This window comes from Hyperoodon ampullatus (genome assembly GCF_949752795.1).
Source record: "Hyperoodon ampullatus genome assembly, chromosome: 10".
In the NCBI taxonomy this organism is placed as follows: Eukaryota; Metazoa; Chordata; class Mammalia; order Artiodactyla; family Ziphiidae; genus Hyperoodon; species Hyperoodon ampullatus.
In genome coordinates, this window is record NC_136923.1 from 5,064,109 (window position 1) to 5,089,926 (window position 25,818).

The 25,818-nt window shown below is 40.5% G+C and overlaps 1 protein-coding gene across 3 annotated transcripts in view; it reads left to right on the top strand.

Moving 5' to 3' along the window:
• TMCC1 (transmembrane and coiled-coil domain family 1) overlaps nt 1–25,818 on the top strand; it is a gene marked incomplete at its 5' end in the record, with an annotated part of 154,764 nt that overhangs the window by 123,117 nt on the left and 5,829 nt on the right. For all 3 annotated transcript variants that reach the window (XM_079712478.1, XM_079712480.1, XM_079712479.1), the window contains one exon: nt 11,990–12,924. In XM_079712478.1, coding sequence (XP_079568604.1) covers nt 11,990–12,924 — 935 coding nt within the window. The remainder of the gene's footprint in view (nt 1–11,989; nt 12,925–25,818) is intronic.

The window sequence follows — 25,818 nt, forward strand, 5'->3', positions numbered from 1 at the left end:
ATCTAATATCTTGAGAGTCATCAGTTTTTAAAGATCATGGAAATGTTAAATTACTTTTTGCCTATACTTCCCTTTATGTTAGCTGCTTTTGGACAGTGCCGTACTACTACTATCTGGATAGCTCCAGTAGTACCTCACTTCATGCTCCATATATATAATATATATATTTAATAGACTTTAGGAAGGGAGTTGTAATCCTAAATATGGGATTCCCACCTGGAGTCTGACTTTGTAGAAATCATCAATGCCTCCTTTTTATGTTGATCCAACTGGTGGTAATCATGGCTGTTATGAAAAGCATTATAGGGAAGTAGTTAAGGACAAGGACTCTGAAGCCAAATCCTATGGGATTTAAGTCCTGGCCCTGCTGCTTACCGTTGTGTGACCTTGTTACTTAACTTCTCCTAATTCAGTTTCCTCAGCTGTAAAATTGGGGACTACAATAGCATGTATTTCCTAAGGTTGTTTTGAGGGTTAACTAGGTAAATATAAGCAAAGCACTTACAGCAACACCAGGTACATAGTAAACATTCAATTACTAGTACATTTAAGACTATCACCATCATCATCAGGTTTACATATAAAGCAGATTGAACCTTGAACTTTCATAGCCTCAAAAGATACCTATCTGAGGAATAAACCTAGTGAGACAATCCTAGAAATGTTCAAATAGTTCACATAGGAAAGTAATAATGTTGGGCATTTAATTCATAAGCCTTTCGAATTGAAAAATATCTGATGTCTGAGCCAAATATTTTTTTAAAATTTTTATTGAAGATAGTTGACTCACAGTGTTGTGTTAATGTCTGCTGTACAGCAAAGTGATTTAGTTATACATATATAGACATTTTTTTTATTATTCTTTTCCATTATGGTTTATCATAGGATGTTGAATATAGCTCCCTGTGCTACACAGTAGGACCTTGTTGTTTATCCATTCTATATATAATAACTTACATCTGCTAATCCCAACCTCCCACTCCATCCCTCCCCCAACCCCCTGCCCCTTGGCAACCACAAGTCTATTCTCTATATTCGTGAGTCTGTTTCTGTTTCGTAGCTAGGTTCAATTGTGTCATATTTTAGATTCCACATATAAGTGATATCATACACTATCTTTTTCTTTCTGACTTAATTCACTTAGTATGATAATCTCTAGGTCCATCCATGTTGCTGCAAATGGCATTATTTCATTCTTTTTGTGGCTGAGTAGTATTCCATTGTATATACGTACCACATCTTCCTATCCATTCATATGTTGATGGACGTTTAGGTTGTTTCCATGTCTTGGCTATTGTAAATAGTGCTGCAATGAACACTGGGGTGCATGTGTCTTTTTGAATTATAGTTTTGTCTGGATATATGCCCAGGAGTGGGATTGCTGGATCATATGGCAACTCTATTTTTAGTTTTTTTGAGGAACCTCCACATGGTTTTCCATAGTGAGCCAAATATTCTTAATGTATGACGGTAAGATATTTCAAGGAGCATTAGAAGTCAGTCTCTGATTTAATACTATCCTATTATAATGCAGATAAAGTTATAAATAACCTTGTTAAGACCTCTTGGTATTACAGTAAACAAAAACACTTTAGGTTGTAATAAAAGAGAATTGTAAATAGCCAGTACCCAAAATAGTTTCTGAATAGATAAGTGAATAGGAAATAATTTCATTCATTCGGGAAACATTTAAGCAGCTACTAAGTGCTATGCACAGTTTTAGGTGTTAGAGAAACAGAAGTGGACAAAACACAAAAATCACTACCTTCATGGACTTTACATTCTAGTTTTTGTTGATAGATATCAAAATATATGTCATGAGGTAAAAAGTTCTATGTAGAGAAAAGAAGTCTGGGAGCTAGAATAGGGAGTTCATAATGGAAGCAGAGGTTGTCATTTTAAATACAGTGTCAGGGAAGACCTCACTACTAAGGTGACATTGGAGCAGAAACTTAAAAGAGGTAGATAGAGTAAGCCATGCAGGTGTCTGGGGAGGGGCGTTCCAGGCAGAAGGAACACGAAGTGAAAAAGCACTGAAATGGTGCATGCCTGGCACATTCTAGGAGTAGCAAGGAAGCCATTGTAGCTTGTGGCAGTGGAGTGAAGGGATGAGTAAGTAGTAGGAGGTGCAGTCAGAGAGATTATAGATGTGGGGCAGGTGCCAGATCATAGCCACTTAGGCCATTGTAAGGACTTTGGCTTTTACTCTGACTGAGTTATGGAGCCACTGGAAAGTTTTAGATGTAAAAGACTATTGTGATCTGACTTACATTTTAAAGGACCACTCTGGCTGCTCTTCATATAATTGATTATAAAAATATTATTGCAATAATAGTGTAGGAGACCATTGCTGTAGTCCAGGCAAGAGCTGATAGTGTTTTACACCAGGGTGGCAGCAGTTGAGATATAGTGAGAAGTAGTCAGATTCTGCATCTCTTTAGCAAGTAGAGCCCAAAACATTTTGCTGGGGCAATGTAGTGTGCATAGGGGGTAACAACGCAGACTCTGTAGCCAGACTATCTGGGTACAAACACTGGCTTTGCCACTTCTTTACTTTGTGATCTTGGACAACTTAAATTCTCTATGCTTTGGTTTTCTTAGCTATAAAATAGAGATAATAATAATACTCATCTTGTAGTTTCATTGTGAGAATTGAACAATTTACTAAACTGAAAAAGAACTTAGAACAGTGCCTGGCACACAGTAAGTACTATACTATATGTATTAGCATCTATCTTTATTAATGTTAACTGGGTAAGGTATGAGAAAGAAAGAGGAGTCGAAGATGACACTAAGGCTTTGGATCTGATCCCATGGATCAGTGAAGTAGCCATTATCTGAGATGGGAAAGACTGCAGGGGAAGCAGGTTTGCGGGATGTTGGGAACTCAGTTTTGTACATAGTAAATTTGAAATGATTGTTAGACATAGGTAGTTGGATATATGAGTCTAGAGTTAAGGGAAGTATGGGCTGCGGTATGCATTTGGAAGCCGTTAGCAAATAAATGATATTTAAGACCATTTTAAGAGAAAGAAGAGTAATTAAGCCATAAAATGGAATTGGGGATATACAGTTTGGACAGCCCCTACTTAGAGCCTTTACTCTTCACAAGCTAACAAGCCTAACAGTAGCCAGTTCAGAGACAGCCAGATTATCACAAACCCATGGAGCTTTCCAAATTCTTTCATTGCTTTTTAGAATTTTGTTTTATCAGAATTGCTTGAAATAAATAGGATTAAGCTGAGGCTTAGAAATCTTTTGTCTTAATTAGACTGTGTCATAAAAGTATTTGCAGGGAATTAACTTGTAAAGGGGAACTCATTGGTGGCAGTTTTACAGATTGGCTTATCCACACATGGGTTTTATATGTTTGTTTTTGTTTTGTTTTGTTTGCGGTATGCAGGCCTCTCACTGTTGTGGCCTCTCCCGTTGCGGAGCACAGCCTCCGGACGTGCAGGCTCAGCGGCCATGGCTCACGGGCCCAGCCGCTCCGCAGCATGTGGGATCTTCCCGGACCAGGGCGCGAACCCGTGTCCCCTGCATCGTCAGGAGGACTCTCAACCACTGCACCACCAGAGAAGCCCTGCCCATTTTTTTTTTTAACTTTTTTTTTTTTAATTTATTTTTGGTTGTGTTGGGTCTTCCCTGCTGTGTGCGGGCTTTCTCTAGTTGCATCAAGTGGGGGCTACTCTTTGTTGCGGTGCACAGGCTTCTCATTGCGGTGGCTTCTCTTGTGGTGGAGCATGGGCTCTAGGCATGTGGGCTTCAGTAGTTGCAGCATGAAGCTCAGTAGTTGTGGCTCGTGGGCTCTAGAGTGCAGGCTCAGTAATTGTGGCACACGGGCTTAGATGCTCCGCGGCATGTGGGATCTTACTGAACCAGGCAGGGATGGAACCCGTGTCCCCTGCATTGGCAGATGTATTCTTAACCACTGTGCCACCTGGGAAGTCCCACTCTGCCCATTTTTTAATCAGATTGTTTGTATTTTGTTGTTGTTATTGTAGAGTTGTATGAGTTCTTTATAAGATATTAACCCCCGGGCCTCCCTGGTGGCGCAGTGGTTGAGAGTCCGCCTGCCGATGCAGGGGATACGGGTTCGTGCCCCGGTCTGGGAGGATCCCATATGCCGCGGAGCGGCTGGGCCCGTGAGCCATGGCTGCTGAGCCTGCGCATCCGGAGCCTGTGCTCCGCAGCGGGAGAGGCCACAACAGTGAGAGGCCCGCATACCACAAAAAAAAAAAAAAAAGATATTAACCCCCTATCGGTCATATCATTTACAAATGTTTTCTCCCATTTGGTAGGTTGTCTTTTGTTGATGATTTCCTTTGGTGTGCAGAAGCTTTTTAGTTTGATGCAGGGCTATTTGTTTATGTTTGCTTTTGTTTCCCTTCCCTGAGGAGACATACTCAGAAAGATATTGCAAGACCCATGTTAGACTATAAGGCCTATGTTTTCTTCTAGGATTTTTATGGTTTCAGGTCTTACTTTCAAATCTTTAAACCATTTTGAATTAATTTTTTGTGTATGGTGTAAGATAGTGGTCTAGTTTCATTCTTTTGCATGTGGCTGTCCAGTTTTTCCAACACCATTTAATGAAGAGACTGTCCTTTCTCCAGTGTATGTTGTTTGCTCCTTTGTCATAAATTAATTGTGGGTTAATTTCTGGGCTTTCAATTCTGTCCTATTGATGTGTATGTTTGTTTTTCTGCCAGTACCATGTTGTTTTTATTGTGAATGCTTTGTATTATAATTTGCAATCAGGGAGTGTGATATGTCCAGCTTTGTTCTGTTTTCTCAGGATTGCTTTGGCTATTCAGGGTGTTTTGTGGTTCCGTACAAATTTTAGGATTTTTTGTTCTATTTCTATGAAAAATGTCATTGAGATTGGGGTAGGGATTGCATTGAATCTGTAGATTGCTTTAGGTGGTATGGACATTTTAACAATGTTAATTCTTTCAGTTCATGAGTGTGGAATATCTTTGCATTTCTTTGTGTTTTCTTCAGTTTCTTTAAACAACGCCTTATAGTTTTCAGTGTACAGGTCTTTAACCTCCTTGGTTAAATTTATTCCTAGGTATTTTATTCTTTTTGTTGTGATTGAAAATAGGATTGTTTTCTTATTTTCTCTTTCTGCTAGTTCATTATTAGTGCATAGAAATGCAGCAGATCTTTGAATACTGATTTTGTACCCTGCAAATTTACTGTATTCGTTTATTATTTCTAGTAGTTTTTTGGAATCTTTAGGATTTTCTGTGTTTAAAATCATATCATGTGCAAATAGTGATGGTTTTACTTTTTCCTTTCCAATTTGGATGCCTTCTATTTCTTTTTCTTGCCTAATTGTCTGGCTAGGATTTCCAATGTCATGCTGAATAAGAATAGTGAGAGTAGGCATCTTTGTGTTGTTCCTGATCTTAGAGAGATAGCTTTCTATTTTTCATCATCGAGTATGATGTTAGCTGTGGGTTTGTCATATATGATCTTTATTACATTGACATATGCTCCTTTTATACCCATTTTATTTTTATTTATTTATTTTTTTTAAACATTTATTTATTTATTTATTTATTGTGTGTGTGGGGGGGGGTACGCCGGCCTCTCACTGTTGTGGTCTCTCCCGTTGCGGAGCACAGGCTCCGGACGCGCAGGCTCAGCAGCCATGGCTCACCGGCCCAGCCGCTCCGCGGAACGTGGGATCTTCCCAGACTGGGGCACGAACCCGTGTCCCCTGCATCGGCAGGCGGACTCTCAACCACTGCGCCACCAGGGAAGCCCTATACCCATTTTATTGAGAATTCTTTATCAAAAATGAGTGTTGAATCTTGTCAAATGCTTTTTCTGCATCTATTGAGATTATCACATGATTTTTATCCTTCATTTTGTTAGAGTGGTCTGTCACATTGATTAATTTGCAGATGTTGAACCATCCTTGCATCCCTGTCAAACTTTTTAAAAATAAGCGATAAAACATTGTTTCCTTTTCTTTTTCTAAGCAAAAATTTCCCAGGATACCCATATAAAATAAATGAAAGAAGAGGTAATCAGGGTTCCAGAAGCCCTGCTCACTGGCTTCACTATTCCCCTTTGTGGTGATCCAGACACATCTCCATAGAACCTGGGGTTGTTTCATGTACCAAAGTTCTGTGTAAAAAAAGTGCAAAGGTGATTCCTAGAACTTATAGGAAACACTTCGGTCTGTATAAGAATTATTTATCAAATTAAGAAAAAATTTTATGACAACTGAAAAGGCCTGTTTTTTAGACTATGACCTGAATCTTGATTTTAGGTCCAAAGCAGAATATGGAATGCTTAGAGAAAAGGCTTGCTTGCTGTGGGCTAGTGGAATTTAGTCTATTTTTATTTTCTAATACACCCACTTGAGATCTCCGCTCCATTTCACAGCATGGCAAACTCAACGTCGGTCAGAATCGCATAGGAGAAATTTGCTCAACAGAGTTGTGCTGACTGACTGTGAGGAGGGAAGGGCGTTTGTTTCTACAGTGAGACTGGGGAGATGGGTGGAAAAAACACTGTCATGATTAAGGTATATTTTCTTCACAAAGTGCTGATAGACTGTGGGGTTTCTTTTCTTTTCGTTAGGGATGAGGCATGGGGGAGGTGGAGAGGCAAGCCTGAAGGAGATGATGCAAAATTCAGATCCAGAGCTGTGTAACACCTAAGGCAGGGCTCTTTCTTGTGTTTTATATCCTCAACACCATCCGCCTGGCAGAAGAAGAAAAGCTTGTAAGACCAACCAGAGCCTCTTCATGTTTATTATCGATTAGAAGGTAGATTCCTGTGTGGTTCTTAGGGCCAAGATTAAGAATCTCTAGGGATTACCATTTGTATTGGATTTGGGGAGTGGTCTCCCCAAAATCAAATATTCTATCTTATTGCCCCCACTAAGTGTACTTGAATTGAACCATACACTCCAATTTTGATTCGAAACATGGCCACTGTATCTCTGAGAAAATATTTGGCAGAACAGTGGTCTGCAGGTGCCCCAGCATCAACTTGCACAGGCGACGGCACAACCCATTCTGTGAAATTGGCTTTGGAAAAGATACACTTTCAAAAAAACCAAAATAGTCAAGCTTGTATTTGTTTTCAGATTAACTACAAAGACTTCCTCACTCTCTACCCCCTTCTTCTTTTATTGTAAAATTCCTTCTTCATTTTCTCAGAAAAGATATGGATTATTTAATGTGCAGAGTATGAGATTGCCTGAGAGAGACAATACTCTATAAAGCATAGATAAGATGACTTCATCATACTAAGTAAGCAGAATGGGACTGTGGCTTTTATTGAAGATAGCAATGTCAAGTCAGGGATTTCTGAATCTTTTTTAGCTACAGATACACATATCTTGGATTTTGAGTAATGAACCAGGTAAGGAATAGAAAAAGGTAACTTCTTGAATGCTTACCTTGCTTGGCAGGCATAACACACATTTAACATCTTTTCAAATAATCTCATGAGAAAATGATAGCCCCATTGTATGGAAGAGAAAACTTAGGCTCAAAGAGAACTAGTAGATGGCCCAGAGACACACAGTTGTGAGGTGACAGAGTCAGGTTTGAACCAGGTCCTTTTACTCTTGAAAGTGCCCTTTCCACCGTGTTGCCTTTATATATGACTGTTCTAAGAGCTGGGTCCTGCCGTGTTCTAACACTTTAATCCACTTAGAGAAAGTTGACAGATCTTTAATATATTTGCACATGAAAAATTGAAAGCCATTATAAAGCTTTATCAAAACTCTGCCGTAGATGGCTCCAGTTCTGTCCTTGATTAATCAGTGTTTTGAGGTATAGCTGTTGAAAACTTTCTCTTGGGCTGTTTTCTGGTCAGTTAATTCAGATCAGTGAATAGATAATTTCAACAATGAATTCTTAATAGTAGGAGACAAAGTACAAACAAAGCAGTATAGTCTGCTTGTTATAGCAATAGTTAGATATTAATTGTGGCTTCTGACCATATCTCTAGACTTGTAGCATATTGCCTAACTTATAATAAGTAGTCAAAATATGTTTAACTGACTGACTTTTGGTCCTAGCTTTTCCTATACAAATTAATTCTAACCTCAGCAATAAGTGGGCTGCTGCTTGCTATTTAGTGGGTATGATTAGATTTGAAAGCCCTTCAGGGGATATGGTCATAGGAAACCCTGTTGTGAAGGTGATATTGCTGCTGCTGTTGTCAAATTGCCAAGTGATAAGGTAGTAGGAGGCACCTCACAGTCAGTTCACTTGTAAATTAGTGATAACAGTGTCTACTTTGTAGGGTTACTGTGAGAACTGGAAGATTAGGCAACCAGCTGCCGAGCCACAAGACCAACTGTCAAGAAAGATGACTATTGTTACTTCATGTAATGTTGAAGTACATTATTCCTTTGGTTCAAGCTCTTCATATCCCCTAGTTTATGCCTGAAATGTGAAAGATCTTGGAAGGAAGTATATTCTGGAATCTTTTAATATTTGAATTTTTCAAAAAGAACCACTTACATGGTACAAAAATAATAGCCAGTACTAACAGCTTACACTGTGCCTGGTACTGTTTTGAGAGCTTTTATGTTCATTGACTCACTTCATCCTCACAACAGTCTTTGGAAAATGGGCATTAATATTATCCATATTTTACAGTTGATGAAATGGATATAGACAGAGGTTAAATAACTTGCCCAATGTCACATGGCTAGTAAGTAGCAAAGCCAGTTTCGAACCCAAGCAGTTTATGCCAGAATCCATGCTTCACTGCTACACTAAATGTAGCCAGACTTTATAGTCTTGTTTTTCTGATCTATGCCTTTTCCTGTATAAGAAAACCCTTTCCTGTTTTCCAGTACTGCCTTCTAAAAGGTTTTAAATTTGCTTTTCACATTTACAATTACACATTTCAAATTTGCAATAGTTGTTTGTCTGGAATGAAGTAGGAATCTAATTTTATGTTGTTTTATGTGGATAGCCTAGTATGCTAGCAAAGACTATTGGAAAAGAGAACTTTTCACTTGGTCCGTTCACAACTCAAGGCTAAGTCAGGCCCTTCCAGTGCTAAGTGTTCAGGCCACCAAGGACTTGGTTCATAGTTCAAAAGATACCAAGAGAGTATGCACAACCCCTGTCCTATAATTCTGTAGTTCAATATATCTTTCTCTTTCCTCCTCTTTCTCTCCCCTCCCCTCCCCTCCTCTCCTGATTTCCTGCTCTCTCTCCTTCCTCTTTAAGAAGAGTGCCTGCCAAGATTGGGAGGAGTTACTGAGTAATCGAGTGATTCATGGTTTCAAGTGTAAACTACCCTCCTGCTGAAGCTGTGGGTTAGCTTTCTTTCTCAAGGCGGAGGACAGTGGATTCTGTCAGCTCTGCTCTTGCAGCCATATTGATGATTCTAAGTGGGAGTCACACACTGGAAGGACATAGTGGGCCTCCGAACAGCCAGGTAGGACAGAGGTCAGAGTAAAGACAGTCTGGTTTATTTCTTTAGTTACTGTGCAGGGAAATAAAGACACATCTAAACTGATGATTTGTAAATAATTATATTGAAACTTTATTCAGGTTTTTTCAATTTTAGAGATGTAATCAAACCTTGATTCTAACAACAAGGTCCTACTGTATGGCACAGGGAACTATATTCAGTATTCTGTGATAAACCATAATGGAAAAGAATATAATAAAAAAAGAATGTATTATATATGTGTAACTGAATCATTTTGCTATACAGCAGAAATTAACACAACATTGTAAATCAACTATTTTTCAATAAATAAATAAATAATAATTTAAAAAACAACAACAAACCTTGATTCTAGTCCCAAAGCCATCTTTTGAGCAGTATGATCAATTTCTGTCCTCCCAGAGTAAGAGTTAAACTTGATTTCCATGTCTACACTTCTTTAGACAACAAGAATGCATATAAGTTGATATTCAAGTAATAAGAAAGAACCTAAGAAAACTAGACCATGCATAAGCTTGTAGTCTTAGATCTAGAGACGTTTCATATTGCTTTCCTTTTATACCGTGGTAGATTTTGAGCTATTAAACATAAGTACACAATCAGGGTCATATTACATACTATAGTTATGGGATCTGAAATTCCATTCAGAAAGAAAATCACACAATGGGAACTCTGTACAGCTTAAGAGAATGAACTGAAGGAACTGAAGAGAGTGGGTTTCCAGGAGCTTCTCTTGCAAGTCTTGGCGACTTGGTTTATCTGGAACTCTGGCTCATCCTCTCTTCTGCTGCCTTCCCTCTGGCCCTTTCACTGCTTGTTAGCATGAACCTAAAGATGAACAGGGCAGATGGAGAAGTGACACAAAACAGTTACTGTGCTAGTCCCTAACTATTCTGCATATTCTTTTTATTAGTGGAGCATAATGTCATTTTTGTTATTCATTTCTGTTTTAAATTATTCTTTTGCTTTTATTTAAATTACGGTATTTCACGTTTGTTCATCTAGAAGGAAAATAATATTGTTTCTGTTCACATTAGTAGTAATATGTTGAATCCAGTAATGAACTAAATGTGTTTTAGAGATCGGCATAGTCCCTGCTCAGACAGTAAAACTGAGGAGATACAGCCAAGATGAAAAAAGGAGAATGCACCTCTAGACTGACAAGTTAATTATCAGCATTTCATGAATATTTCAGATTGGTTTTATTATTGTCATTATATTAATTCAACTTTTTAAAATATGAGAGTAACCTACATATAGTTCTTCCTAGCAGATTGTTTACTGGTGACAGATTGGGGATGGGAACCAAGGAACATGGGGATGGGAACCAAGGAAAAGAGTGTGCCCTTAGTCTCCAGGATGGTAAACTTGTACACTGTCACTCCTACTGGGAATTTTTGTTTCCCTGCGATTGTTATTTTATTATTTATTTTGGTTACTACTCAACAGAGAGTAAGTTTCTAAAGCCTTTTTCCATGGACCCTTCCCTAATTCACCACCACAAGCCACACCCAGGGGCGCCTTCTTGAAGGACTTTTTTCTCCTGAGTTAGAGAAACATGACCTCCCCTTAGCTTTGGCTAATGGCTTTGAAGCATGATAGTGTAAGTTTTCAAATCTGAACAATTTGTCTTTTTCTTCAACTTCCTTGAATGATCACTCATGCATACCAGAGGATAGTCATGGTATGCGTTTTGGAGTCCCTTGCCTAATAAAAATCTTTTGCTAGATAGAACTCACAAAATTTGAGCTTCAAAAGGTCTGAACTTAGTCATTGACTTGTTAATTACTAACCTCTTACTGTCTGTGTCCCTGACTGTCTATGTTATCTTACCTAAGTTATCACATTTACTTGTGATTTGGGATTTTAACTCTCAAGAGCATACCACGTTCATCCTTGCCCTTTCAGCAGTACCCTCCCATTCCCTCCTTCACCTGTCTGCAGCTACCCATTAAGTGCCCCTAATAGAACAGAGGGAATGATTGCATCAACCTTGACATGATTTGATAAAAAGACACTGTGATAACAATTGGATTTTTATATCTAGCCACTTAAATTACCTTTTCTCGCCAACATTTTCAGATGACCGTAATCTGGAAGCATGAATTGGAATACAGTGATGTCTGAATACTAAGATGATATTCATATAACTAAATTGAAATATAGATGTACTTTGTTGTACATAGATATGCTTCTAAACAAAAATATGTGTGTAGAATGTTTGTGAATTAATTCATGCTTTAAACCCAGTAGGAGAGGTTTATTATTTAAAGAAATACTGTAATAAATCCTCTAGCAAAGGAAGAATACCCCCACTTTACATCTTGTGCAAGTCTTTTTTCATATATATGTTTTGCTTAAAGCAAAGGGTACTTGTATGAGGACAGTATCCAAGAGGGAGATGGGGCTTGTACAGGACAGGAGGAACTAGGTCAGCTATCTGTGCTGAGTAAGTAAATTTTCAATACATTTGGGCCCATTGATTCTGGAAAGCGACTCCTTTTGGGCTCCTTCTAACATCCGCCTCTTGCTTTTACGCTAGATCGAGCGGTTGGAAGTAAGCAGCCTCGCCCAGACTTCCAGTGCGGTGGCCTCCAGCACTGATGGCAGCCTCCACACAGACGCTGTGGATGGAACACCAGACCCTCAGCGCACAAAGGCTGCTATTGCTCACTTGCAGCAGAAGATCCTGAAGCTCACAGAACAAATCAAGATTGCACAAACAGCCCGGGACGACAACGTTGCCGAGTACCTGAAGCTTGCCAACAGTGCGGACAAGCAGCAGGCTGCCCGTATCAAGCAGGTCTTTGAGAAGAAGAACCAGAAATCTGCCCAGACCATCCTCCAACTACAAAAGAAGCTTGAGCACTGCCACAGGAAGCTCCGAGAGGTGGAGCAGAATGGGATCCCCCGGCAGCCAAAGGACGTCTTCAGGGACATGCACCAGGGTCTGAAGGATGTGGGAGCAAAGGTGACCGGCTTCAGTGAAGGTGTAGTGGACAGTGTTAAAGGTGGACTCTCCAGCTTCTCCCAGGCAACCCATTCAGCAGCAGGGGCCGTGGTCTCTAAGCCCAGAGAGATCGCTTCACTAATTCGGAATAAGTTTGGCAGTGCAGACAATATCCCTAACCTGAAGGACTCTTTAGAGGAAGGGCAAGTGGATGATGGGGGAAAGGCTTTGGGAGTAATTTCAAACTTTCAGTCCAGCCCCAAATATGGTAGTGAGGAAGATTGTTCTAGTGCCACGTCAGGCTCAGTGGGAGCCAACAGCACCGCTGGAGGCATTGCTGTAGGAGCATCCAGCTCCAAAACAAACACCCTGGACATGCAGAGCTCAGGATTTGATGCACTACTACATGAGATCCAGGAGATCCGGGAAACCCAGGCCAGACTAGAGGAATCCTTTGAGACCCTCAAGGAACATTATCAGAGGGACTATTCATTAATAATGCAGGCCTTACAGGAGGAGCGATATAGGTAAGTTACGTGGAATTAAAATCCTAAATTATGTTTAGGTTCCCCTCCCTTTGAATACTGGGGAGTAGCTTTAAAAGGTCTTGGTACAGTGTCTTTCTCTGGAGTATTCACAGCACTTTAGATACGTTACATGATGTTTGCATGAGTTCTTATCATAGAGAGCAAAAGAGAGGCAAGCAGAGTTAAATGACTCCCCAGATCACACACCAGTGGAGTGTTTCAGTCAGGGGGTAATGATTACTGTAGCCCTCTAGTCTTCAAGTTTCAAATGAAGCCCAAGCTTTCTAAGGCATTCCACCTACTTATTTAAAATCACAGAACCACAAACAATTGCAGCCTATAGTTATAATACATTGAATTCAAAAGATCTATAACCCTCTGAACTCTGTAGAAATCAAAGATATAGCCCAGCCAAAATGTAATGAACCTTGTAGATATTTGACTTTAAACACACTTATCTGGGCAATTGGTATAGAAAGATTAGGCTGGAAATAAATCCAGATAAGCCTGTCTGTTACTTTTATGAATTGGCAAATGTTTGAATGAGAGTGGACTTAAACATGAAATCATTCTACAATAGTTAGAGAATTCGCAAAGGACTAAGTGCTTTGAGTCATAATCTGCTAAAGGTAGAAGCTGGTCTCTTTTTTGTGTTTCACATTACAAACTGTATTCATATTAGACCACTCTTAGCTGTTCTCCAAATGTGTGTCCCTTCCCCTTGCTTCCATCACGTGCAGATAGAAATAGTATCCACGTGGAGTACTCATTCAGATCCAAACTTTGTCAGCCAGAGCCAGGCCACCTCACTGTTACAGATTAAGGGCCAATATTACAGGAGCCACACAGCCTGTTAACAGCCACAGGTTAGGCCCTGAAAGGCCTGGATTGTGGTTTTGTCCCAGTTACGATCTACAGGGAATCCTCAGTACTTTTACTATAATGTCAAGGATTGAACAGACAGTCTCTTAAGGTCCCTTTACCTCTTGTAAAAAAAGATATAATAAAAGTGATTTTTTTAAAGTTTACTTTTATGAGATAATTTCAGGGCCTGAAATAAATTGTTTGTGTGTATCAATTAGCTCTGAAAGGAGTTACCTCAGCAAGCTCTTTTCAGATGGACAAAATGCTAATCAATCACTCAGTCCTACCTCTTATCTTCACTCTTCTGTCCTTCGATTCTGACTTAAGACTTAAGGGAGAAGAAAAGAGAAGTGTGGGAGAGAGAAATGAAGTTCTAAAAGCAAGTATATGACTATTCTTATTTCATTGTTTTGTGTATTCTTTAATATACTCAGAAGACAATTTCTAAAGCAGCGAGCAATCTAACAAATACTCAGATGGACTCTAAAAATAAAACACCTGGTCCTTTGTACCACATGAAACCTAACTCCTGGGTTGAAATTCTAGCTCTGCCACTTACTAATCTTGAAAACTGGGCAAGATTCTTAACTTGTCTAAGTCTTGATTTCCTCATCTCTAACATAGAAATAATAGTAGTCCTTCATAAGATTATTGTGCCATTTAAATGAAATAATTTATGTAAAGCACATAACAGTGCCTGGCCCGGTAAGTGCTTGATTGATGTTAGGTAGCAGCTGCTACTGCTGCTATTAAAATACACCCCTCTGAACATGGAGACCTGGGAGTTCCACGGTCAGTTGCTTTGACCCCTTTATTTTGAAAGGATAGCAAAACATTCCAGTTTTTAAATTCTTCCAGAGCTTAAAACTCATATAGAGTTTGTTACGTCTTTAAGTCAGGTGTACGCCAGCGTGAGAAAATCAGGGAGGAAAAACGAGTCTCCCAAGACCTCCTTTGTATCCATTTAAAATAATTCACAGACAGGACAGAGCTTTAGCTCCTCATTATTACCTCATTAAAAGAATCCTGTCCAAGCCACTTAGGACGTTAAGGAGAAGTGCATTTCTTTCATTGCATTTTGGGTTCTTGGTAGTAAGTGAATGACTTGTTTTATGGAATGAAGAGAGAATAAAGGAAACTTGTGAATTTTCAAAAACAGAGGGGGAGAGAGGAATACATAATATAATGTGTAATCTGACTGTCAAATCACTGCAGCTTGAGAATGGTCTTTCCTTAAAACAGAATCTTGAATCTTTTTTTTCCCAAGAAAAGCAGTGGAAAAGTCACAACTGTTTTACTCAACTATGTCGTCGCACCAGTATTTCCATGTTTAGAGCAGTAAGGGATTTCTCTTCCGTTCCATATGTCTTTACACGGTAAATATATTTATCTAATTTTGTTGGTCTTTGAACTGTTCTACATAAGTGAGATTTTCCCCACAGATTGTAGTTTATTCTTTTAAGCACCAAAACTTTTAACATTTTAAACATTTTTGCAGAATTTCTCTGCCTTCTTTTAACAGAGTAGTTACACTGAACCTAACATGATTGGAAATAGCTTAAAACAGTAGTGTTCTTAGAGCTATACTCTCAGCTCAGTGAGGGTGTCAGCTTACATGCCTCTGCAATAAATGGTCCTAGGCAGCTTGCTTTTTAAACTTCTGTCGTCTGCCTTTTTAGTTTGTTCCTTCACCTTTCCACATATTCTCCGCACTCTTTTTTTTTTTTTTTTTTTTTGTGGTACGCGGGCCTCTCACTGTTGTGGCCTCTCCCGTTGCGGAGCACAGGCTCCGGATGCACAGGCGCAGCAGCCATGGCTCACGGGCCCAGCCGCTCCGCAGCATGTGGGATCTTCCCGGACCGGGGCACGAACCCGTGTCCCCTGCATTGGCAGGCGGACTCTCAACCACTGCGCCACCAGGGAAGCCCTTCTCCGCACTCTTAATGAGCTGCCTGCAGCAGCGTCTCTTTGCTAATTTCTATTTCTACTCTGTTACAGGCTTGGCTTTTTGTCTAGGAAGGAAGTAGGGAGGGATGGACTTAAGGGACTCTTCTGTGACCAAGAAACCAGTTAATGCGTACATGGCTGCTCTAGATGCATTTCTGCTTATTTTCTCTGCTGTAGTTTATTTTACTAATATCTGAGTTGACAGGAGGGAGGCCATGCACAGTATTAAATGAGGAGGAGGAGGAGGACTCTACCTCTGGCAGCTTCTCTCACTAAACTTCTATGATGTGCGTAGTGCTAGATGCTTCATGTATATTTGCTAAGCCTCACAATGTCCCTGCAGGTGCATTGTATTAACCCATTTTACAGATGAGGAAATTGAGGCCCAGTGAGGTTTTTAAGTTTTGCCAAAGATTACTCTGTAAGTGGTAAAGCCAGGAATCAAACCCAGTTTTATCTGACTCCAAAGCCTGTGTTCTTTTCATACCAGGACAAGTTTTTTCCCAAACTCAAACCTGACATCTGTATGATTGAAAAACTAATCTGTAGTCTAGCTCTAAGAAGCATTGACTTTATTAGCAAGAGGTATTAGGCCTTTTCCAGGTCACAGTGTATTTTTCCTAAAAGTTGTCCCTGTTTTAACATATTCTGTAAAATTCTGTGAATGCACAAGTTCTAGAAAGTTTTCTCAAGCTAGTATCTACACTAGTTTTCTCAGGTGTAGGTAAGTAATAGGGGACCCCTATTTAAGTAAACCTCCACCCCCGTCCTGATTTCCCCCTTTTCAGAGGCCCTTTGCAACACTGTCACTTAATGTGCTTCCCATTGGTCTCTACCCCAGTGAGTAGCACCAGGGTAAAGAGTTTTGCCCAAGACCATCTACTTTGGAATAATCAGAAGCATTCAGAAACCTCTCAGCACCCACGTGGTTGCGCCATGACGGAAGAGTGTTTCTTCAGCACCCACATGCACTTAGCCCAGGAAGTCATTGTAGCAGAGCTTGGATCTGAACTCCACCTCAACCTTGGGTCAGTAACTAGGTACTTAGTCTTTGAGCTTTGTATTGGACTCTTAGATATAAGTGGGATCATGAATTTGAGAAGGTAGGAGACAAGAATTAGACATTTGTTTTTAGTGATGGGATCTGTGCTGACTTCAGATTCTCTTTATCCAGCTAATCTCTTCATCCCATTAGAGCATTATTACAGATTTGTTAGTGGCAACTGGGTTCACTTTAGTACTTCAGAGATAGAAGGGGCCCTTAGATATCTAATTTAATCTCATTCTACAGATGAGTACACTGAGCCCCAGAAAGATAAAGTGACTTTTGCCAGGTCACACAGTAAAATGGTTTAACATGTATTTAACTTGCTGCTAAAAGCTGGAGGATTAGTCTGTTCCCAAAGTGGGTATCCTGTATTGAGCTACAGAAGGAAAAAGTTCAGCTGTGGCAAAATGCATTGAAAATAGGAGAGAACTAGGAAGACAATTCATCAGCAGTTTTACAGGTTCCTTTTATAGTTTTCCCCTTAGGGAATCTGGCCTGGAATTTTACTCAGCTACTGACTGTATAGAGAGCAGTGTCATGTCAGGCAGGCTGAAAACACTCCTGGTGTTGATGAGCAGTCATGCCATTTGAAAGCTTCTATTTTAAGGGGATTCCTGTTCTTTGGAAATCGGCTTCTGAGACTGTTTGTATTAAGCCCAGGGATATTTTAAATTGCACTGGGTTATAAGAGCAAAAATACAGAAGGAGGCAGTCACCATGAGCAGTCGTCACGTGCAGTAGAACAGTCAGTAACTAGGCTCACCCAGTTAGGCACAGGCCATTGGAGTTCTAACTAAAGAAATTGTTGTTTAAGTATGAACTTTTACTATCACTGGGCATAAGACAGAGACATGGTCAGATATAGCTATGTTAGCCCTGTATTCCGTGTGTTAGACCTGTTTGTCAACTGTAAGTTGATCTGAGACTCTCCAGAGGATATGTAGACTAGGTTTGGCCATAAGTTTGAAATGGAAACTGAAAATATTGGATCAAATTAGTTCTTCATTTGTAAGAGGAAAAAAAGCCCAGTTGAGAGGTGCTCATAAGAGATGCTTCATAAGAAGGGTAAGACCTTCCATCGAAGAGATCTTTCATACCGATAGGCTCTTCCCAGTTTAGCCACTGAAGAGGTAATGGAGGGAGAATGGGAGGGAGGAAGGAGGAACAGGGGAAGAGAAGGAGAGCAAATAAATTAATTACTTCATTAATTAATTAAGGTTGGACACGCCTGAATTTTCTTGCCAGTTCTGATACTAATTAGCAGTGTGACCTTATGTAACTCACCTGAGTCTCAGTTTCCGCTGTAAAAACAAGGTAATGGTATCTGTTGTACAGGGTTGTTGAGATTATTAAATGAGATAATGTTTGTGGAAGCACCTGATATGGTCTGAGAAGTGGCAGGATATTAGAAAGCTGTCATTACCAAGTCTCCAAATTGCCCAGAAAGCCCCTATAGCCTTTATTTATTCCCTATATGCTTTAGGCATCTGCTGCTTTTTGACTTTGGGGGACTGATTGTTAATTGGGGACTGATGCTGTGCTTTTTCCTTTTCAACTGAAGGCTAGCTAGTTCAGTGTTTCCTAGACTCTTTTTTTTTTTTTTTTTTTTTGCGGTATGGGGGCCTCTCACTGCTGTGGCCTCTCCCATTGCGGAGCACAGGCTCCGGATGCGCAGGCTCAGCGGCCATGGCTCACGGGCCCAGCCGCTCCGCGGCATGTGGGATCTTCCCGGACCGGGGCACGAACCCGCGTCCCCTGCATCGGCAGGCGGACTCTCAACCACTGCGCCACCAGGGAAGCCCCTCCTAGACTCTTTTGGGCTTCAACACAAATATGGTAACAAAAGGTAAGGAGGGAAAATTCACTTTCTTTCCCCAGTTCAGCCAGGGGTGTATTCAAGCTCCCATTTCATGTCATAATCTCCTGCCCCAGCTGTCTGTCCATTCTGGTCAAACACTGGCAGAAACTACCTCAGGTCTCCGGTATGCACTTGGGAAATAATACAGCAGACTGCTTTCATAGTTGCCTATTGGTGTCAGTCAGCCCTGGGACCTAGTTCTTCCTGTTTCTCTCAATACCTGTTCTACAGGATTCTTCAGCCATCCTGTCCTGATGGCCTATTGCCCAACTAGGGAAGCACCACTGACTCTCAGAGGTGGCTGCAAACTTTTGAGCCACACCCAAACAGTGGTGCATTAAGTGAAGCATTCCCAACCTGTGCACTCACCAAAATTTCTCATTTGACCCAAAACAGCCCTGGCTTATCTTTGATCTAGGAAGGTGACTACTGTGTTGACTAATCCAGTGGATGAAATTGTATCAATTTCTAAGACCATTTGGAATTTTCACTTTCCAAGACCCATATTCACTTACGAATTGTAAACCTACAACAAAATCTGGATATGTTTTAATACTTTGTAGATAGAGCAGGTTTAGCTTCTGGGGGAAGAATTTCACCTGCCCAAATATAATATAACCTGCTTTTTAAAAAAAGATCGCACAGTGTTCAAGCTTTCTGTTTACTAATAGTTAAGCTCAATCATATTTAGCTGTCTACGTTCCCTTTGAGTTGTAATGATTGAGGAAGGACCTTTAAGTAAAAAGTCTCAAAATGAGATTATTAATCTCATGCTACTTTCTGTTCCAGATGGAATGACATGAAAAGCATGTGCCAGTCAAAATCATATACTAGTAGGATCAAGAACACCCCCCCTTCATGTACAGGGAGTTTTAATTAGTGTCTTATGAAGGGGTTAAAATCCATTACAGGGAGTTCTTGATTTTAAAAAATCACATATGAAAGGCTGTTACACAGTTTACTTTCCCTTTTTTCCCTTTGCTGGTTTGGTGTTAATATTTAATGAGAGAATGGAGGTGTTCTTTCTATGAATTCCCTAGGTATCTGGCTTCTCCATTTTAGAATTTAGACAGGAAGTAAATACTAGAAAGTAAAGTGAGCAAAGGAGTTTATAATACTAAAAGCGGGAGGAGTAGGAAGTTGGTGGGAAGTATTTTCTTCCTTTTGTTATTCAGATTTTGCGTTTGACTAATGGGGGGAATGTTAAAAGACAACAATAAAACAAATCTAAAAAACAGGTAGCGTTGGGCTTCCTTTGGTGGCGCAGTGGTTGAGAGTCCGCCTGCCGATGCAGGGGACACGGGTTCATGCCCGGGTCCGGGAAGATCCCACATGCCGCGGTGCGGCTGGGCCCGTGAGCCATGGCCGCTGAGCCTGCGCGTCCGGAGCCTGTGCTCCGCAACGGGAGAGGCCACAACGGTGAGAGGCCCGCGTACGGGAAAAAAAAAAAAAAATCAGGTAGCTTGAACCAAGCAGTTCAGACCCTCCCTGCACCTCACTAACAGGGGAAGGTTGCAGCATTTTTCTCAGTCTCCCATTTCTTAATTATAATTTGAAGTACATCCCAGAGAGGAAGGAGGTGAGGATTAATGGAGAAATGTCTTCATGAATTTGAGTTCCTCCGAGGCAGACGCTTCACATAAAAAGGTGTAGTGGGCTGGGTAGCTGTCATTGTTATTGTTATTTTTGGTGCTGATGTTTTGATGCTTACAATGATTAAGTAGGTTAGATTGAACCCTAAGTTCATCCACCACACACACTCCTCCACCCCAGATAACACCACATCATTTTCACTGGGCTCTTTGTGTTAGCCTGTTTGCAGACCATAATTTCACACGTGGATTACATAAGCCACTCAGGCTGATAACACTGAAAAAATGTTTGATTGGAAATTGCTAAGCATGGTCAGGTTTGTGCTTTCAGTTTGCAGGTCGTGAGGTTGTGAGAAGAGCTGAGGAACAAACTTCCGTGACCCAGGTGAAAAAATTAGGGAAAGTGTTTTAATAATGACAAGCCAGTACAGTTTTTTCAGGGTACTGAGGCAACCCAGAAGACTGCATTGCAGGACACCAGGGGCATCTTGCCAACCTCTTTGTTCATCATGTTTTGCAAAAGCCTCAAATTTTATGGCTTTCTCAGTCTCCTCCCTGATGTTTCCTGCAGATTGGAGGTGCTTACTATGGTAACCCAAACACAGCTGTTTGTGTGAGTGTAATAGCGTTACAGCTACACAATAACAGCTTCAACTTTTCTGTTCTTTCAGAAAGCCATCATTCTCCAGGTAATTCTTATGACTTGAAGAGGGTAGTAAATGCTGGTAGTCATTAGTGGATGAATTAATGGGGCTGTTTCATCTGGACCCTTTGTGGGTTTTGCTTCACCCCTGAGTTCTGCAGCTTTGTGTCACCTCAGCAAGTCTCCTAACTTGTTTGTGTTTCATCTGTGGGAAAATGGAGCTCATTTTACTTACCGAAATGCTACTTTGCTATTTAACTATTTGCTAATAAAGTGCTATCTTTGGGAGCGATAGTTACGTTTTTCCCATTTAGGAAGACTCAGCTTGAGGAGATCTTGCTGTTACTTCCCATGTAACTGTGAGTAAATTGTTCAACTTCTGAAAGACTTCATTTTCTACAAGGGTATGGTAATCCATGGTAAGGATTAGCACTTTCTACTCAACTCTTTCTGAAGATTTGCAAAGATCAGCTAAAATTTATTTAAGAGACTTTCCCTCACACACATACAAAACACATGCCATGAAAGGAAGGTAGATAGGAGGTTTTTATCAATTTAAAGGACAGCTTGGAACAGGCCAGTGAATGGAACTAGTTGAATTATCTGGCAGACTTGAGCCAGATAATGGCAGGAGCCATTTGTATGCTTGTGCTGGCCCTCCTGGTGAGGAAGTAAGAAGAGGCTTGTGCCCAGAGTTGAGAAGGACAGAATGTGTGCCCAGTAAACCCATTTGTGTGATGTCATAGAAAAAACAACATGAATATACTGGAAACAATGAAAATTCCAGACTATATGAAATTGAGAATATGGAGATAGATGAAGAAATGAAGGATTAGAGGAAAAAATCAGAAGCAGGAAGCTGTGAACAGTGGAGCCATATAGTAGTACTTGGGATCACATGACAGTCGACAAGCGGTGCCTTTGAACCACCTCACCTAGGGGTTGTACCCTTTTTTGCCAGGCATCTACCTCCTATGTAATCCACACAGTTGCCCTTTGGAGTAGATAGATTTCTTCTTAACAGATGAACAGGGTCACTCACACCAGTGTGTCGCAGAGCCAGGATTTGAGTCCAAAACCTGGATGAGCTGATACATCGTCTGGTTCAAACTGCGTAACACAGCATAAAAACATCCCTAAGTCAAAAGAAGGTGCAAAGCAGAAGCAGTGAAGGTGGAGAGCCTTTAGATATAATGTGGAGTGAACAAAATTCGGTCCTAAAATGGTTTCCAGAACCTGTGACATGTTAATGACCATTATATGACAAACATTGGTTTATAAGCTTCAAGAGTTAGAAACAAGTGCTGAGGACTTTTGCAAGTACTCCATTATTTATATATAGTATTACATACTCGTGCATAGTGTTAAATAATTATAGAATTTCTCCTTTCACAAATGGGTTAAAAAATCTGAGGGGCAGCCTCAGGTGTTATTTAATAAATCATCTTAGGGCTTCCCTGGTGGCGCAGTGGTTGAGAGTCCGCCTGCCGATGCAGGGGATGCGGTTCGTGCCCCGGTCTGGGAAGATCCCACATGCCGCGGAGCGGCTGGGCCCGTGAGCCATGGCCGCTGAGCCTGCGCGTCCGGAGCCTGTGCTCCAAAACGGGAGAGGCCACAACAGTAAGAGGCCCGCGTACCGCAAAAATAAATAAATAAATAAATCATCTTAGCTGTTCATAGGTGTAAGTATCCAAAACATGTTTTGTCACAACCCAAAGCCATGAAACAGCCCAAAGAGGAACCTGAAAGAGATACATGCAGGAGGGAACTCCATAACATACTCTCAAAAGCTGCAAATGTCACAAGGAAATCTAGTTGATGAAAGAAACCCAGTGTGAAACAGATGAAATAAATGAGACATTATACTGCCAGAGAACAACAGAATGATACCTGCCAAGTGCTAGGGAAGAATAACTACATGTAGGCTGCTCTGTCCACCTGATTTATTACTCAAGGAGAGGATAAAATCAAGACACTTTCAGACTCATGTAGATAAAAATTACCTCTTATAAAACCTTGCTGAAAGAAATACTACAGGATATATTTCAAGAAGAAAAAACATGAACTCACACCATTGGTGAAAGAAATCAATAAAGCGTGTTGGTAAATCTAATTAAGTGGGGACTTAAAATTATATATATTGAAAATTCTTAATGTCTACATCAATTTGGATCTGAAATTCTGGAAGAGAATATAGGATTCAAGGGTTGCATTTCAAAGGAATGTTAAAGTGTTAAAAGTTTGGGAGAAAAAACATTTCTTATACCCTAATCTGCCTGTCACTTGCAACCTGGCAAGTTTCTGTTCACTTTTTTCCTGTCCCCTTAAATTGATGGATGCTCACAAGAGCATTAGGATAAATAAAACACAAATGCAAATGCGATTTTGCTTTTCAATTAGAGGTTTATGTATGAAATTCCTGAGCCCTAGGCAAAAATTACAAAATAGGCTGACTTATTTTTTCTTCTTCTCACCTGACCTTTTATGATATACAACAAAATGTATATCACCCTAGCAAGGACAGTTACCAGGCTTAGGGGCTGAGATACTCTCCAGCAGCAGACTCTAAGCTCTGAGTGGCCTTGCCCTTACCTCCTGCCTTCTGTGTCTTCACCCAGGATGAAGACAGTGGAATAGAAGACAGGCTTATCTTTACAAATAACGAGGCAAGAGAGAGAGTGAGTTGAAAGAAACCAGTCAGCAGACTGAGTTCAAAAATGATACTGACAGGGCTTCCCTGGTGGCGCAGTGGTTGAGAGCCCGCCTGCCGATGCAGGGGACACGGGTTTGTGCCGCGGTCCGAGAAGATCCCACATGCCGCGGAGCAGCTGGGCCCGTGAGCCATGGCCGCTGAGCCTGTGCAGCCGGAGCCTGTGCTCCGCAACGGGAGAGGCCACAATGGTGAGAGGCCCGCATACCACACCCCCAAAAAAAAAAACCTGACAGATGCGTGTGTGGTCAGGACTTTAGGGATTTGTTCTGTGGAAATCCATAGGGAACTATCCCCTGCTGCTGAATGCAGGTATCACAGGTAATGTAGATGAGAGAGGGGGCTTGAGATGAGAGTTATGAGTCGCTAGGTTTTAGTTCAGTTTTAGATGGATAGCTGTATCTATCTAGCAGTGAAAACAACTGCCTTAAGAAAAACGATACCCTGCCACTAGAGGTGTTCACAGAGAGATTGCTTGTTAGGGATGTTGTAGAAATAGTTCCTTGATGGAAAGAGATTTAAGGAGGCTTTTTCTAATCCCTAGAATTTAAGATTCTTTATAGTCAGGGAACTTATTTTTTATCTTTCAAACAATACTTTAACTGTTTGTGGTGTATTTCTCTTTGTAACCTACTGATTTTAACAACTCTAAAGGGGAAGGGGGAGGTACGCGAAATAGTGATCATCTTAGAGACATGTAAAACAGGGTGTGAGATATTGGATTTATTTTGTAGTTAGCACAGTGACGTGGACTGCCGATGAGCCTAAGATGAGACTAAGGCCATGAGTCAGTCACCACAGGAAATATTTGGTTAGTTAAAAGGTTTTCAAATTGCCCATGAATTCCTTTCAGGGAGCACATACTCAGGCGATGCCTTCTTCATTATGAAGTAGAAACATTTTAGAAAGGGCCAGTGTGTTCTTAGTAGTCTGTGAAGATGGAAAGGAGAGAGACATTTTTTAACACCTCCTGTGTACTCAAATGAATATACAAGGTACAGATTATTACCCTCAGTTTATAGATGAAGGAACTTGCTATGCAACTTTGAGAGGTAGAACCAGGAATCAAACCCAAGTGCTCCTGGCTATAACACCTACAATCATTTTTTCCCAATGTTTATCATAAAATTTTCAAACACACTGCAGACTTGAAAAAAATTGTGCAGTGAACATCCATACACCCACCTCTTAGATTCTACATTTTACAATATTGTCTTATTGTATATCTTTCCGTCTATCCATCCTTTGTTGTATTTTTTTTGATGCATTTCAAAGTAAACTACAGGCATCCGTAATCTTCCTTAACAACTTTATTGAGATACGCAAATCAATAGTTTTAGTATATTCATAGATATATGCAACCATCACCATAATCTATTTAGGACATTTTCATCAGTCTCCAATCTTCTCAGTCCTGCCCCAGTCCCTGGCAACCATTAATCTTTCTGTCTCTATAGATTTGCCTATTTTGAATATTTCATATACATGGAATCATACAATTTTCAGGTCTTTCTTACTGGCATGCTTCACTTAACATAGTATTTTCAAGGCTCATCCATATTGTAGCATGTGTCATTACTTCATTTCTTTTTCTTTCCAAATGATACTGCATTGTATGAATAGACCACACTTTATATATCCACTCACCAGTTGATAGTTGTTTCCACTTTGGGGACATTATAAGTAATGGTCCTGTGAACATTTGTGTACAAATTTTGAGCGGAAATAAGTCTTCATTTCTCTTTGGTGTATACCTGGAGTGGGATTTCTGAAGCATATGGTAACTCTATGTTTAGCTCTTTGAGGAGCTGCCAGATTTGTTTTCCAAAACAGTTGCACCAGCAGTATACCAGGGTTCAAAAATCTCCACGTCCTCACCGACACTTGTTATTATCTTCTTTCTTATTCTAGGTCCATAATCTTTTTATTACACTCCTCCTCCCATTGACTCCACCTTGACATAAAGCTTCGAACCATCACGTCAGTATAGTACTGTCCAGGCCCCTTTGTGGCTATGTGATTTGGATCAGCTTTAGACCTGACTCACATTTCTTACTTATGAAGGGAATTACTTTATCTGGGCTTCTTGAATTGTTTCAAAGTGGCATCATAGCACAGAGGTTAAGAACTTTGGCTTTAAAGTCAAACCAACCTGGATTCAAATCTTTGCTCCCCTGCTTAATTTCTGTGTGCCCTTGGGCAAGTCTCTTTACCTCTCTGAGCTACAGCTTC